At 42.2% G+C, this 17,732-nt stretch overlaps 1 protein-coding gene across 2 annotated transcripts in view; it reads left to right on the forward strand.

Annotated features, from left to right (window-relative positions):
• The window catches only part of LOC122559981 (dysbindin-like), a 40,407-nt gene extending 27,732 nt beyond the window's left edge, over window positions 1–12,675 (forward strand). For both annotated transcript variants that reach the window (XM_043710104.1, XM_043710103.1), the window contains exons 2-4: window positions 6,843–6,992; window positions 11,202–11,342; window positions 11,741–12,675. In XM_043710104.1, coding sequence (XP_043566039.1) covers window positions 6,848–6,992; window positions 11,202–11,342; window positions 11,741–11,973 — 519 coding nt within the window. In that variant the 5' untranslated portion in view covers window positions 6,843–6,847 and the 3' untranslated portion in view covers window positions 11,974–12,675. The remainder of the gene's footprint in view (window positions 1–6,842; window positions 6,993–11,201; window positions 11,343–11,740) is intronic.
• The last annotated feature ends 5,057 nt before the right edge of the window (window positions 12,676–17,732 follow it).

Consider the following 17,732-nt stretch of genomic DNA (forward strand, 5'->3'; position numbering starts at 1 on the left):
GACTATTGGGGGGCCGATAATACAATCCCAATGAGGTGATCATCCCTTTCTTATTTCTCAGTTCCACCCAAATAACTTCCCTGGATGTATTTCTGGGAATATCCTCCCTCAGCACAGCTGTAATGCTATCCCTGATCAAAAATGCCACTCCCCCTCCTCTCTTGCCTCCCTTTCTATCCTTCCTGTAGTAATTGTATCCTATCTTCTGCATTCCTTGAGGTTCCCCCCTTTTTCTGAGCCTTCCTGCCTGTCTAATTTTTTTAGTGCAGTAAATGTGTCCTATAATTCAGCATTACATTTTAGTCTAAATGTTTAAAGTCAAGTTTTAAGGCTGTAGACTTTCTCAATGGTATGAGTCTGGGTTTGTTAGCGATGGAAGGCACATTGTAATGTTAATAGACAGATTGTAAATCCTTCCAATACACCTGATGGAAGGTGGGAAGAGTGGGAGAGACTCCTCGTCAACCATCCTGGTGAAAGCAATGACAAACCACTGCAATACTTTGCCTGTAAGTATGGACCAATCAATGGATGTCCATGGCCAGACTTCGTAATTGAGGATAGGAGAAAAGACAGCCAATTACGGGATATATGACACAGAAACAGGCCGTTCAGCCCAAACAGTTATGGTTATGCTCCACTCAATCTCTATTCTCCCTCATATGCTTATCAGGTTTCTCCATAAATATATCAATATTATTCACTTGCCCTGTTTCCAATGATAGTAAATTCCATATTCTCACCACTCTCTGAGGAAAGAAGCTCCTTTCGAATTCCTGACTGGATTTCTTGATGACTATCTTATACTTATGCCTCCAGCCATTTATTTCCCAAAGAGGAAACAATCCCTCTATATCCACTTGATCAAAACCTTTCATAATATTCTCCATTAGATCATCCCTTTGCCATTTTCAACAGAGCAGAGATCCAGCCTATTTCAGAGTGTTACAAGGGGACATAAATTTAAGGTGAAGGGTGGAATGTATAGGGGGGATGTCAGGGGTAGGTTCTTTACCCAGAGAGTGGTGGGGGCATGGAATGCGCTGCCTGTGGGAGTGGCAGAGTCAGAATCATTGGTGACCTTTAAGCGGCAATTGGATAGGTACATGGATAGGTGCTTAAGCTAGGACAAATGTTCGGCACAACATTGTGGGCCGAAGGGCCTGTTCTGTGCTGTATTGTTCTATGTTCAGCCTGGCAATCCTTTACTGATATGTTTATCCACACCTTTTTTGTATCACAGTTATAAATCTTCCCTGCACCCTCTCCAGTGACTTTATATCCTTTTTATAATATGGCAAGCAGCACTGTGCACAGTCAACAAGGTGCAGTCTAACCAAGTTTCAATACATGTTTAGTTTACATTCCCTACATTTTAATTCTATTCCTTTTGAAATAAAGCCAAATGCTTGGTTTGTTTTCCATCATCTTGTGAACCTGTGGTGTAACCTTTTTAGTGATTAATGTATTTGTCCATGTTCCCTCTGTTCCTCTACCCAACTCAAACTTGCATCTTCAAAATTACAAATGGCATCCCTATTTTTTCCAACCTAAAGCATTTACCTATGTTGAAATTAATTTGCCAATTATTTGCCCATTCTGTAATTTATTAATGTCATCCTGTAAGTTATTACAAACTTCCTATCTCATGCTTTTCAATTTGGTGTCACCTTGAAATTTATTGTTTTTGATTCCAAAGTCCAAGTTGTTAATGTAAAGTATGAACTACATTTGACCTTGCTCTGATTTTCTGAATAACTATCCCTTAGTCCCACTCTCTGCTTTCTGTCCTGAAACCAGCTAGAAATCCATTCTGCCACATGTCCCTGACTTCACATTCTCTAACCTTTTAAGTATTGCTGAAGAAAGGCATGCCTAGTCAATGCTTTTGTTTTTGCTCTCAAAAAAATTTGCAAGAACATCGAAGTAAAGGGAAAATAACATTTATATTGTGCAATTAGAGAGTACTGATTGAGGTGGACTAGTGGCTTCTGATTTGTAAATATACTGGATAATGATGACTGACAGTTAAATATAGAGTCTTGAATCATGCCTAGATGATTAATTTTTACAGGATTTGAATGACCTATCCAATTTTCACCTGCAATATGAATGTCTGGTGGCATTGTGAAGCCTCAAGACCACCTTGGAGGCGCTTGTCAGTAAACACAACAAAGGGACCAGGATAGTCATCCTTAACAAGTGTGACTATATCATCAAGATACACAACTTGGAGGTGCTGGTGTCGGACTGGGGTGGACAAAGTTGAAAAATCACACAACACCGGGTTATAGTCCAACAGGTTTGTTTGGAAGCACTAGCTTTTAGAGCGCTGCTCCTTCATCAGGTGGTTGTTGAACCACCAGATATTGGTGTTGTGTAATCAAAATGATGGATTCTAAATCATACCCAGAGTACACCAACAGTGCTTTTAGGAAGACAGTTCCAGGATTTTGACCCAGCAACAGTGAAGGAATGTGATATAGCTCCATATCAGGATGGACTTGTGGTTTGGAAGGTAATTGCAAAGGTTGATGTTTTCTGTATCAGCTGCCCTTGTCTTGTTAGACAGTAGAGGTTGTGGATTTGGAAGATACTGTCAAAGGAGGCTTGGATGCATTGAATGGCCTTCTTCACCCACATATATCTTGTGATTTCTATCCCTTCGCATTGTGTTGACTTGCACTAGGTACACAACTTTTTCCAATGAAAAGAAAAATGGTTTGGATAGAGTCTCCTAACTTAGCCCCTCATCAGGCTGTATAATGTTACCCTCCATAATCCCCATGCCCCACTTCACCAAGTTCCTTTCCTGAATATGGTTCGTATGAGATGCATTTATAAACATTAGGCATCTTTCAGGACCACAGCCCAAGTGCCCAGACTCCACGTGAGCACATGGAGCACAACTACAGGAGACATAACTCGCTCTTTTCTTCTCTTGACATTCAGCTATTTCCCAGCAGGAATGACAGATGAGTGACTTAGTTCCTTTGTCACAGTGTGGTTAAACATTTTAATTGTCAATCTGCAAATCCTTCTGATATGCCTAAGGCAAGGGGTAAATGTAGAAGAGTTTCTGGGTCAATTAGACCTGCTACAGGCATCAGCAGGTGCCTTACTAAATATAACCACAGATAAATGTGGAAATCCGTCTTCTTAGGACTGGTATCTGATGAGAAGGAGAGAGACACAGACTGGGTTATTTTGTATGAAGTGCGGTGATTATCTAAGATCAGATCTAACGCTCCTGTTGCACCCAGACTAAGATGACCCTGCTCAATGTGGAATTAAGCCCAGACTCTCTTCATGAGGGTACGTTGTAATGGTGAAAAAAGGACTCCTCCGAACAAAGTTAAAGTTTGTTGATAGGGACCAAAAGACAGCCTGATAACCATAAATTTGTCAAAGTGATGCTTCAGTGTGTTCTTTGAGAAGGTGACCAAACCGGTGGATGAGGGTAAAACGGTTGATGTGGTGTATATGGATTTCAGTAAGGCATTTGACAAGGTTCCCCACGGTAGGCTATTGCACCAAAATATGGAGGCATGGGATTGAGGGCGATTTAACGATTTGGATCATAAATTGGTTAGCTGAAAGAAGACAGAGGGTGGTGGTTGATGGGAAATGTTCATCCTGGAGTTCAGTTACTAGTGGAGTGCCGCAAGGATCTGTTTTGGGGCCACTGCTGTTTGTCATTTTTATAAATGACCTAGATGAGGGCGTAGAAGGACGGGTTAGTAAATTTGCAGATGACACTAAGGTTGGTAGAGTTGTGGATAGTGACAAAGGATGTTGTAGGTTACAGAGGGACATAGTTAAGCTGCAGAGCTGGGCTGAGAGGTGGAAAATGAAGTCTAATGTGGAAAAGTGTGAGGTGATTCACTTTGGAAGGAGTAACAGGAATGCAGGTAAGATTCTTGGTAGTGTAGATGAGCAGAGAGATCTCGGTGTCCAGGTATGTTGATCCTTGAAAGTTGCCATCCAGGTTGATAGGGTTGTTAAGCAGGCAGACAGTGTTAGCTTTTATTGGTGGAGGGATTGAGTTTCGGAGTCATGAGGTCATGTTGCAGCTGTGCAAAACTCTGGTGCGGGTACACTTGGAGTATTGCGGACAGTTCTGGCCACTGCATTATAGGAAGGATGTGGAAGCTTTGGAAAGAGTTCAGAGGAGATTAATTAGGATCTGCCTGGTATGGAGGGAAGGTCTTATGAAGAAAGGCTGAGGGACTTGAGGCTGTTTTTGTTAAGAGAAGATCGAGAGGTAACTTATTTGAGGCATATAAGATAATCAGACGGTTGTATAGGTTGGACAATGAGAGCCTTTCTCCTCGGATGGTGCTGGCTAGCATGAGGGGACATAGCTTTAAATTGAGTGATGATAGGTATAGGTCAGATATCAGAGGTAGTTTCTTTACTCAGAGAGTAGTAGGGGCTGTAATGCACTACCTGCAACAGTAGTAAGGGTATTTAAATGTCATTGGATAGGCATATAGCCAAGAATGGAATAGTGTAGGTTAGATAGGTTTCAGATTGGTTTCACAGGTCGGTACAACATTGAGGGCCGAAGGGCCTGTACTGCGCTGTAATGTTCTACGTTCTATGAATATACAGCCTGCTGCTTGAGAGTCATTCGTTCAGCAGTCTTCCAGCGACAGGCTGAGGAACTCGCTCAATCCTCAATGCAATGTTGCACCGTCAATTTCACCAGCCTCATCATCTGCTTGATCAGTAACAGCTCATGCAACCCATCTCCTGTTCCAGACAATATTTCAATGGAGGTTAAAGGTTATGGAAATCTAGTTTCATCCATGTATTACTGAATACAACAGGCATTTGTTAATTCAGTCACACCCATTCATAATGTGATGCAGGAACAAGCACACTGAACCCACCAGGGTTCCAGTTTGCTGATCCTTTATTCCACTGGCACCAAACGTATTAAAGTGAAAAGAATTATTTTAAAAGTACAAAGTCAATCAAACATGATGAGACCTCACCCCAAATCTGAACAGTTCCAGATGGCCCGCCTCCTGTTTCAGTGCCTATAACACAGGCCACAACCCCATGACCATAGGAAACACTCCTTAATCCTGAGGGAAACCCTGGCAGAGAAAATGTTTATTGTGCCCTGCACTATGTCCACACTACAGCAGCTGGCAAGGGTACACTGGGCCCAGCCAAGAGCCAATATGGGCACCATAAGATCTAGGGCCACATAGAATAATAATCCACAAGGAATTCCCCAGTGAGGCTGGATATCACAAGTCAGAGTGCCAGCACGGTGACACAGTGGTTAGCATTCTGCCTCACAGCGCCAGAGACCTGGGTTCAATTTCCGCCTCAGGCAACTGACTGTGTGGAGTTTGCACGTTCTCCCCGTGTCTGCGTGGGTTTCCTCCGGGTGCTCTGGTTTCCTCCCACAGTCCAAAGATGTGCAGGTTAGGTGAATTGGCCATGGTAAATTGCCCGTAGTGTTAGGTGAAGGGATAAATGTAGGGGAATGGGTCTGGGTGGGTTGCGCTTCGGCGGGTCAGTGTGCACTTGTTGGGCCGAAGGGTCTATTTCCACACTGTAAGTAATCTAATCATACCCAATCATTACCGTGCTACAGCTGGATAGCTCAGTGGGTACAGCTCACACCTCTAAACCACAAGGTCTTGGTTCACATCCCACACCAGGGCAGTATATAGGGAATGCATTCTACCTGGTGGTGAATGACAGTGGTCTGGCAAGCACGTCCCTGACTGTGGATGAGATATATTTGGAGTGCATGGAGGAGGATGGTTTTCTCTACACAACCTGTGCCTCACAGGAAATGTTTGACTTCTTTCCGAGTGACAGCAGCTCTTGACCTAGTACCTTGGCTATAACAGGAATCTGTGAATTAAAACAGACTTGTTTTTCCTTGCATTGTTGGAGATGGTGTCTTTCAGAAGAGAAGTCTTAAACCTGTTCAGAGAAAGCAGAGTTAATGTTTCGGATCCAGTAATGTCTGAGGAATTCTGCTTTCTCTCTGCAGATACTGCCAGACCTGCTGAGTTTCTTCAGCAATTTCTCTTTTCATTTCTGATTTCTAGCATCCGTGGTTATTTGGGATTTTGTTTTGGTTAAGATAGTTACAAAGATCTGATGGTGCACTATTTGAAGAGGGACAGGAGAGTTCTCACCTGAGTCCTGGTCAATATCTATCCCCCAATGAATATCACAAAGCAAATTATCTGGTCATTATCATATATCAATCACAGTCATCATAAAAAAATGAGAACATGAAACAGAATTACTTAGGAGCAGAAGCAGATCGGGTATGATGGGCTGAGTGGCCTCTTTCTGCAATGTAATCATTCTCTCATTCTGTAACCTATTCCGGGAAGACTACCCATTCTGTTAACATTAACCCACTGCCTGTCCCACTCCCCAGACATGAATGCATTCATCCCACTCCCTAAACTCTCTTTCCTTTTCCCTAACTAATTTGTAACCAATAACTCATGCCCTACTCTGTGAATGTTAACTTAAACACCCCACCCCCACTTTTCTCAGAATATGTGTTTGTAAACATTAATTCACCTCATGCATCCTGAAATAAAATATGTATAGGTGCTGTCACCAGTATGTTTTGCCAATATAAACTACTTGCTTATAAATCACTCCCGTGTCAATGCCACCTTATTATTATGAGAGCATGATCAGCAGATTTTCATGTGGATGAATCTCTCTATAGTTTGGATACTCACATTGACTGAGAGATAGGACAGGCTCCTGGTTCTGTACTGTATGGTTACTGTTATGAATACATGCTGGTGTATGTAATGTGTAAGTTATGCTTATTGTGTTTCCAGCTGAGATGGAGCACACACCAAGGCTGCTAGACACTGATCACACTCCACCAATGAAATTCAGAGACAGGCAGCGGTTCTTTGAAGACGTCTTCCAGCCTGATGCAGATTTCTACCTCACTGCTGCACACCTGCAAATTGAGCACCAGAGGCGTAAGTTAAACTCAGTGCCTGAATGATTGAACCTGGTGTTAGAGAGCGAATGGTGGATGAAAGGTGACAGGTTCAAAATCATAATTCTCTCCATGTGGGTGAACATGATTTGGAGGTGCCAGTGTTGGACTGGGGTGGACAAAGTTTAAAAATTACACAACACAAGGTTATAATCCAACAGGTTTAATTGGAATCACTAGCTTTCAGGTTCTTCATCCTACCACCTGATGAAGGAGCAGCGCTCCGAAAGCTAGTGCTTCCAATTAAACCTGTTGGACTATAACCTGGTGTTGTGTGACTTTTAACTTTATGCAGGTGAAGTAAGACTGGTGTTTCTGTGGCATCTCTTAGAACACTAGCACTCCTAAACACTTTATGTGCAATGAAGTACATTAGAGGTACAGTCACTGTGAAATGTAGGAAATGTAGCAGTCAATCTGTGCATAGCAAGATCCCACAAACAGTAGTGTGAAAATGAGAAGCTTTAATGACACTGGATATCGGATAAATGTTGACTAAGATAGATAGGAACAACATAGGACCTAAGGATTAAGGATGGGAGTAGTCATTCAGCTCTTTGTGAGCTTACTCCGCTGTTTAATAAGGTTGTGGCTGATCTGGTTGTAACTTCAACTCCATTTTCCTGTCTGTCCTCCCATTGCTTTTGATCCATGGTTGATCAAAAAGCTATCCAACTGGAATTTGAACCATTTCAATAACCCAGTCTTCTCTGCTTTTATAGATTCATAGAGTGTTACAGGACAGACATTTGACCCATCATGTCTGTACCAGCTCCTGTAAGAGCTAGCCAGCTCATCCCATCCTCAATCCCTATCTCCGGAGCCCTATAACTATATCCCTTTCAAGTATATATCCAGCTCTCCTTTGAAACTTCCTGTGATTCCACCTTCACTACTTTCCCAGGCAGCACATCCCCAAACCCTAACAACTCTGAGTGAAGAAGTTTCACCTCACCTCACTCCTAGCTCTCTTGCTGACAATCATGTAGTTGTGACCACTAGTTACTAGTTACAACCAGCTAGTGGAAACAGCGCATCCTTCTTTCCCCTCAAAATAATTTTGAACATCTTAATAAAGTTACCTTTTAATCTTCTCTTCTGCAAGGAGTATAGGCCCAATTTTTCTAATCATTCCCTGTATCTAAAATCCCTCATACTTGGTATCTAGTAAATCTCTTCTGCACTCTCCCCAGGGCTTTAACATCCTTCCTTAAATAAGGTGCTCAGAACTAAGCACAAAACTCCAAATGTGGTCTAACCAATGATTTATAAAGGTGTAGCTCACTTCCTCGCTTTTATATTCTAGTCCTCTATTTATAAACCCAAGGATCCTATAGGCCGCCTTAACAATTGTTTCAGCTTACCTGGCCACCTTCAGAGAATTATGCACATGAACCCCGAATTCCCTCTGTTTCTGTACACCTGTCAAAGGTGTCCTATTGAGCCTGATTGTCTCTCCATGTTTCTGCTGTAAAATGCAGTACCTCACATTTCCCTGCACTGAAATTCATCTGCCAGGTCAGTGTCCCTTTGAAATCGCTCAGCATCATTATCACAATTTACTATTCTTCCTTCAGTGTTGCTGGATCGAAATGTTGGAACTCCGTCCCTAATAGCACAGTGACCTAAGAGGAGAAGGTTTGACGGGTCTGAATGGTTGGGTATGGATAGGGAATGAGGGGAGCAGCATACCTGAAAGTACAGAAAGAAAGCAATAAGGTTGATAGAAGGAAACAGGAGGAGAAAGAGAACAGCACACAGTGAAAGAATGGGTTTGGGTTCAGAGTGGCAGCCAAAATGTGGATGGGAATGGAGTTGGACGGAGCCCAACAGTTTTTATGTCATAATTTAAGACCTGATGGTAAACAGGAAATTGGTGATAATCTGACAAATCTAGGGCATAACAAAGGTGGCAAAGCAAGGGAAGAGCCAGAGATGTACTATGTAAAGGTGAGTAAAGGGGGAGAAATCAGAAATAAGTGACATCTTGCCACTCGTCATTCATTAAATGTGTCAGTGGTATTCACTCACACTCTGTTTCTCAGTTAGATGGAGGCATTCATGAACTGTCCCATGCTGAAAGTCAGGATTCAGTTTTAAGACAGAGATTCAACAATAATACAACTCAAACATAAGAGGAATTTAAGTTTTCATAAAAGAGAGCCTGTAAATGAGTATTTCTTGTAATATTTACATAAATGTGTAAGATTCATGTTGGAACCAGCTATATCCATAAACTACCAGACATTGATCCTCCCCATGCCCAGGAGGTACTACAGATTTGCTGATCTAAAAACAGATACAATTTTGAACCATTCAGCCTTTGTCTTCTGAGCCCTTAAAAGTGATGTTCCATAGAGACATCAAAAGGCTAACAGTGAAGAACTATGTTGTTCAATCATTCCACTTGGTTGCTCAGGAGCCATGTGATCCATCTACCCTGAGAAACTACTGACAAAGCAGAATCCAATTACATTCTGACATGAAATTCTATGAAGTAATTTTCCAATATAATATCGTGTATCCAGGCATGGGGGAAAGGCTTCTAAATCACAGTCCAGTATATCTGGGTTGCAAGTACTGGCATAGACTCTTTTCCCCCATTTATAAGTTTACTGTTACTGGGTATATATGGGACAAAGTAAAGAACATATTAATATGGCAATCACCAAAATCAGTGTTATGACCTGCACTGTTTTACAAGTTAATGGGATGTATTCCTATCAAATTAATAACATTGCACAATGCTTAAAACTAAAATTTGTCTCCTTTGGTACGATAGGTACATCACATCATTGCTGCTCTTCATACCAATAATCCATTCTGAAGAAATCGGACAATGTTTATACTCAGAGACCAACAATGAGCATATTATTTTACTAAGACCTTTCTGTCAACGTTTGGTGAATTGGCTGATGAATCTGGAAAGGGGAAAGATAGAATATGCATTTTGCGGGGGAAGTTTAATGGCAATATAGAGAATAAGGAGCCCAATACAGGAGAGACACCAGACCTCGTGACTTTTCTCCTTTGCACTGATGATAGATCTGTAGAATGTCTCACCCAGACTACAGCTATGTGATGTACACTGCAAACTCCTTTCATTTTTAAAACCAAAAGACTTTAACCCATGTGACTGATTACTTTTGTCAATTAAATGATTCAGGTGAAAGACACTTATTGAACAAAACCTTCCCTGTAATGTTGTTTTGCAATTTAATCCATTTACCTTTCCCACCTAATTTAGGATAAGTGGCATGAGATAGTCTGGGTGGCACTGGGGCTCAGTGGCTAGCACTGCTGCCTCACAACATGAAGGACCTGGGTTTGATTCCAAGCTCTGGCATCTGTGCGGAGTTTGCACATTCTCCCAGTGTCTGTGTGGGTTTCCTCCAGGTGCTCCAGTTTCCTCCCACAATCCAAAGACGTGCAGGTTAGGTGGATTGACCATGCGAAATTGCCGCATAGTGTCCAGGGATGTGCAGGCTTACGGGGCTCAGCTATGGGAAATGCAAGGTTACAGGGACAGGGTGGCATGCTCTTCAGAGGTTTGGATTGGACTTGATGGGCTAAATGGCCTAGTTCAACATTGACTCATAGAATCCCCACAATGTCACAGTTTGTCTCCCATTAAATAAAATTTAAGTAAATAACCTACATAGTTCTGCTCAGTCCAGATACACAGCACTTCAAACAACACTCTTTAGTCTTGGCCTACCTGAGGTAATGGGTTCACTGGAGTTTGATTGTCTCAAAAGGAATAGTTCATGCCTGTCTGAGGTAAACATGAACTAATAGTAGACTGAACACAGTGTTTTCCAACATAGAATCCTCCAAAATCAGATGTACAAAACAGAACTCAAAATCAAGTGTACTTTTCTATTTCCTGTTAACTCTCATCCTCTCCCACTGAAATAGTATGTGACTGGGGAGTGAAAGTGGTCAGTTAGTTGTCATTGTAAATTTCTTAATTGTTATGCATGTCTGACAAGTCCATTGGGCTAAGATGTAAAAGAGCTAATGGCATTCACAAAGCCACATCCTGGTTCAAGCTTTCGGGGAAAGAGAAACCAGAGTCTAAACTGATTCAGACCTTGAGAAATGGAGAGTGAGAGTGATCTCATGGCAGGGAAAAGGGGCCTCGATTTTCTCTGTCACCCACGCTTGATGGTTTTTCTATTTCCCACAGCACCAATCGGGAGTGTCTCCTCCATGGAGGTCAATGTGGACATGCTGGAGCAAGTGGATCTCATGGATATGTCTGATCAGGAGGCACTCGACGTGTTCCTCAACTCCAGCATGGATGGCTGTGAGACACTGACACTGCCAGGTAAGGAGAAAACCCAACACAGCAACAAACTCCACACCAATCGAGTGTTACAGGTTAAGGTGTTTCAGGAGTCCTGTGCCAACATGCCTGTAACAGACAAGTCCTAGTATCTCAGTATTAAAGGCAGGTCTGACTTCTCGTACCCTATTCTGGGAAAGATTGGAGTCACTTCAGTTCTCCATTATCTAAGGAGTGTGGAGAGATTGTGACTCTAGCGGTAGCAATCAGCCAGGGCCTAATCTGTGTTAACAGCAGCTGCAGCTATTAATCTCAGGATGTTTGGGAGTTTCCATTTCAGTGAGGGAGCAAATAGACACTCTCCTAACCTTCCTTTGTTGATAAAGGATTTACTGATACCACCAGCTCCTGCATTAACTTTGTTTCATTTCTGCCCACAGATGAACAGTTTTACAATAATGAGATCACCATCAAAGTTCCAAATTCTGCTGAAACAAAATCTCGGATGTCATCCACTTCCTCTAACTCCACAGATCCCAACAGCCTGGAGTTCAGTAACGGTGACGAGACTCCAACTGTCCAGTCTGATGACGAGGATGTCCAAGTGGACACTGCACTACTTACACCGAACAAAGACAAGGACACTGAGCCACAAGCTGGAAATGAAAGCTAACACTGTGTCTGACATCACATACAGCATAGCTCTTATCAATGAAATGTCTTTCTACTGTAAAGAGGGGGCTGCAAAGTTAGCAGCAACTGGGATATTCCTGTATTTTCCAGATTACTGATTCACCGAATAATAGATGTTTAAGTCCTACTCATACACTCCTGGTTACCCATATTCCCAATTTCACGCACCCTTCCAGTTAGACGCTCCTGGTCACATACACTCCAGCCACATATTCCAGTTAAGCATGAATTCAATGAAGCACAGCCAAATTAAACATACATGCAGATCTAACATAGACCGTTCCTTCAAAGGTTGAAAAATATGTAGACAAATCACACACATAGCTAAGATCATGGATGCAATAAAAACAGAGAGACACAGATGGACACAGTGGAACAATGGATGTTGGATAAATGACACTTAATGCCAATGATGACACCATAAACAGATAGCATGAGACAGGCTAACCAACAGTCGCTAAAGCAACAGCCACTGTCAACTTTCTAATAGAGATGACTGAATGAATCCTTTAGCACCAAACACAGATGTCAGAATATGTGATCTTAGCTTAAGGAAATGACAGCATGTTGGATCACAGTGAACTGCCAGTCAATAAATCCACCATAAAGACAATGTCAGATTGTAAAGAAGCCACACTGGAGATTTCTTTCTTAATAAACTTATGATGGCCAATCATCTGAACATATGTGCTCTAGGTTTCCATTTTGTCTGAGTTAACAAAGTGTTTTACATTTTTGAAAAAAATGAATCTTCTTTTAAAAGTCCAATTTACAAACAGCGATGAGAAGGATCTTTTCTTCTATATAAATGATTTAGATATTGGAATGCAGAGAGGAATTTTCAAAATTTGCCAAAGATACCAAACAGTGACAAATTGTAGATGATATGCAACATGATGTATACTCATAGAAATCAACTGCACAGAGAAAGGCCTCTCGGTCCTTCATGTTAATGCCAGTCAAATGTAACTTCCTAACTATTCTCATCCCATTTTCCATCACTTGGCCTATAACCTTGTATATCTTGGCATCCCAAATGCACATCTAAATACTTCTTCAATGTTATGAAGGTTTCTGCTTCTAACCACCCTTACTGTCAGTGAGGTCCAAAAGCGCACCACCCTTTGGGTGAAAAAGCTTTTCTTTGCATACCCTCGAAACCTCCTGCTCCATTGCCTTAAATCTATCTTCCCTGGTTATTGATCCCTTGCCCTTCTGAAGGAGGAGGAGGAAGGGAAAGGTACAATACATACATTAGCAGGTCAACCTTTCCAGTGTTGTTTCAGTAGAGACAGACGAAATCAGTTTGTTCATTCCTGATGAAGGGCTTTTGCCCGAAACGTCGATTCTCCTGCTCCTCAGATGCTGCCTGACCTGCTGTGCTTTTCCAGCACCACTCTAATCTTGACTCTGATCTCCAGCATCTGCAGTCCTCACTTTCGCCTACATATCTCTACTGCGTCTACTCAGACAACCTTGACCAATGGCAGCTGGCATTCAGTCTCTGAGGGCTCCCCCAGCACCTGGATAGGAGCAGAGGATCAGTACATGGGCACTGATTGAGATGAGGCCAAGGGTAAGATATATGAGCTCTTTCCATGTTCAAATTTCTGTGTTCCCCTTTCGTCACTATTCCTCTCCTGGGCCAATGTTTCCCATCCTGACTTTCAACTAGACACAACCTTTGTGAAAGCCAGTGATGTAAAGCAATGTGTAAGCTGTCAGTCATCTTGTCATTCTCATGACTCCCTACACCATCCAACCACTAAGTGGTTCAGTCACAATTTTCCACAGATGTCGATAATGTGCACCACTCATCTGTTAGTTACTGATCCACCTTTAGAATTCATGTTCCATTGATAGCAGGACACAAATGCTGGAGCTATGTACAGCCATGAAAACAATTGTGTCCCATGCTTCCTTTCTGCCCCTCCACAAGGCAGATTCTACAAAGCAATCCCTACCACCAGTATTGGCTCATGCTCATTAATTGAATGCAAATCACAAAGTGAACACAGCTAACTGTCTAAAGGGACCCACCAAAATGTGAGTATCTGTGCTGGTGTCTGGCTGTAAGGTTGTACCTTCAGCAGAAATTAGGTTCCATGATGCATGTGAAGAGGCTCCTGGAAATAAGAAAAATAGAGACATTTTAGTTTAGGCAACCTATCTCCGTTGTCAATCTTGTGATGTTTGAGTCGCTGGTGAATTAGCTGAATGTCAGGTTGTGTCTGGCTGAACGTCAGGATGGGAAACACTGGCCCAACAGAGGAATAGTTATGAAAGGGGAACACAGAAATGTGTACAACACAGAAAGTGCTCACCTCTTACCCTTGGCCTCATCTCAATGAGGATAAAGACTGGATGTGTGTGCCAGGGATAATTGTGCTGTCAATCCATCTCTGGCCGAGCAGAATGCAAATAAACCTTTTAATTCCAATTACTCCCTTGATAGTTATACGGTCTGTGGCAGCCCATTGCCCCCAGATTCTTCTCCTCTGTAACATTTTCTGCTGACTTCTTTAAGGAGCAATAAAGACAGCCTGTGAGTGAGTGAAGGTGAGAGAGCTTTACCTGATGGTAAAGTGCATTTGGTGAAAGTATAGCTGAGACACTTGGAGCAGGTTTCACAAGAATTGAGAGTGAGCAGTAAGGATGATGGATTAATAGCCTAGTGATGAGTGAAGGCTGAGTGCTGCTGAAAGTCTTTAGAGTGATTTTATAGAACATAGAATTTAGAACAGTACAGGCCCTTTGGCCCACAATGTTGTGCTGAGCATTTATTTTAATCCAAGGTCAGCCTAACCTACATACTCAATTTACTGCAGTCCATGTGCTTGTCCAGCAGTCGCTTAAATGTCCCTAATATCTCTGATTCTGCTACCATCACTGGCAATACATTCCACGCACCCACCACTCTCTGCATAAAGAACCTACCTCTGACATCTCCTCTATACCTTCCTCCAATCACCTTAAAATTATGATCCCTCATGACAGCCATTTCTGCCCTGGGGAAATGTCTCTGACCATCCACTCTATCTCTGCCTCTCATCATCTTGAACACCTCTATCAAGTCACTTCTCATCCTTCTTCGTTCCAATGAGAAAAGCCCTAGCTCCCTCAACCTCTCTTCATAAGATATGTCCTCCAGTCCAGGCAACATCCTGGTAAATCTCCTCTGCACCCTCTCTAAAGCATCTACATCCTTCCTATGAGGTGACCAGAACTGGACACAATATTCCACGTGTTATAGAGGTTCAGCAAAATCTTAAACTCAATCCCCCTGTTAATGAAAGCCAAACACCTCTTTAACAACCCTATCAACTTGGCTGGCAAATTTGAAGGATCTATGTACATGAACGGCAAGATCCCGCTGTTCCTCCCCACTGCCAAGAAACCTGTCTCTAACTCAGTAATCAGCATTCAAATTTGGTCTTCCAAAATGAATCACTTTGCATTTATCCAGGTTGAACTCCATCCGTCACTTCTCAGCCCAGCTCGGCATTCTGTCAATGTCTTGTTGTAGTCTGCAACAGACCGCCACACTACCTACAACCTTTGTGTCATCGGCAAACTTACGAACCCACCCTTCCATTTCCTCATCCAAGTCATTTATAAGAACTACAAACAGCAGGAAAACATTTTGCAAGACAAAGTGAAAGAAAGGTAGCAGGTGGGTTTAAAGCACTGCATGTAGGTGAATGAGCAAATTGAATAATGTTTTGGATTTTTTTTTCCTGAGCTGACTTAGTTACAAATAAATTGATGCCATGGGCACCACATTCCTGCTGGCCTATCTCTCCAAGAGTTTCCAACTACACTGTTGCTGTGAGAGCTACAGATTCTTCCTCCAATTGCTTGGGAGGGTGAGATTGAAGAGCCTGTCATACTAACTTGGCACAACGGTAAATCCAGTCAATGTAACTGTATCAGGATGCCATGCTGTATATCAGTGCTTTCCAAACTATTTTCCATTGTCAGCCCATTATAACACATGAAAATTAATACAACTACAGATGTCAACAAAAATAGTATGTAGAGTCATAGAGACGTACAGCACGGAAACAGACCCTTCGATCCAACTCGTCCATGCCAACCAGATATCCTAAGTTAATCTAGTCCCATTTGCCGAGAACTGGTCCATATCCATCTAAACCCTTCCTATTCATATGCCCATCCAGAGGCCTTTTAAATGCTGTAATTGTACCAGCCTCCACCACTGCCTCTGGTAGCTTATTCCATGTACACACATCCCTCTATGTGAAAACGTTGCCACTTGGGTCCCTTTTCTATCTTTCCCCTCTCACCCTACACCTTACCCTCTAGTTCTGGACTCTCCTACTCTGAGGTAACAACTTTGTCTATTTACCCTATCCAAACCCCTCATAATTTTGTAAACCTCTATAAGGTCACCCCTCAGCCTCCGACGCTCCAGGGAAAACAGCACTAGCCTGTTCAGCTATCAGCTGAAATCCTTCAAACCTGGCAATATCCTTGTAAATCTTTTCTGAACCCTTTCAGGTTTCACAGCATTTTTTTCTAAAACTGGGAGATCAGGATTAAACGCAGTATTCCAAAAATGAACCCAACTCATGTCCTGTACAGCCGCAACATGACATCCCAATTCCTATACTCAATGTATTGACCAATAAAGAAAACACACCAAATGCCTTCCTCATAAACATAATTTAAAGGTAACATTTGAAAAAAAAACCAAACAGTCCTTTAAATCCGTTTGTGGTAAAATTTTCATCAATGCACATAACGAGACGGGGTGATTGATGGAGTAAGGCCTAAGAAAACAAGTGCAACACTGTACATTGGCCTGAATGCCACGGCACCAATATTTTTTAAAGTTAAAAGAAAGCCCACCGAGATGAGCAAGACCATTGTTTCACTCAATTGTACACTAATCACTCCCCCTAGTGGTAATGTCAGAAAGAAGCCATGAATCTTAACTGGTAAGTTATAAAAGAGCTGTGAACCTGCTGACAGCCTATGATTCACTCAGATAGTGTTTGCAGTCAGTTTTTGCTTCACCATGTTTTGAGATAAAAATCTCTGCTGATCAATCGTGAGAGAGGGTGAAGAACACTTAAACCATGGCAGGAGGATAATGGCAGTATAAATCAGAGAGGAAAATTCTGGTGTGAGTAACAGAGAAAGGTCCCAGGGTGAGGGAGAGACATAGAATTGGTTCACTTTGAACCTAATAGACAGACAAAGAATTACTGCAGACATTTCTTCTGAATTCCCTATTATGTTTCTTGTACAGGACCTATACAATTTATGAGGTAAAAACAATGACTGCAGATGCTGGAAACCAGATTTTGGATCAGTGATGCTGGAAGAGCACAGCAGTTCAGGCAGCATCCAAGGAGCTTCGAAATCAACATTTCAGGCAAAAGCCCTTCATCATTCCTGATGAAGGGCTTTTGCCCGAAACATCGATTTCGAAGCTCCTTGGATGCTTCCTGTACAATTTATGGTAGGGCCCTGGGTAGTGGTGTAGAACAGAGGTTCAAGTACAAAATTTTTTGAAATTTGCATCTCAGATACAGGGTGGTTAAGAAGGCGTTCAGCACACTTGTCTTCATTGCTCAGACCTTTGAGAAAAGGAGTTGGGATGTCATGTTAAGGTTGTTCAGGAAGTTGATGAGGTCTCCTCAGGAGTATTGAATCCTGTTCTGCTCACCCTGTTTTAGAAAGGATATTATTAAACTGGAGACAGTTCAGAAA

This window comes from Chiloscyllium plagiosum, chromosome 20 (genome assembly GCF_004010195.1).
Source record: "Chiloscyllium plagiosum isolate BGI_BamShark_2017 chromosome 20, ASM401019v2, whole genome shotgun sequence".
NCBI lineage: Eukaryota > Metazoa > Chordata > Chondrichthyes > Orectolobiformes > Hemiscylliidae > Chiloscyllium > Chiloscyllium plagiosum.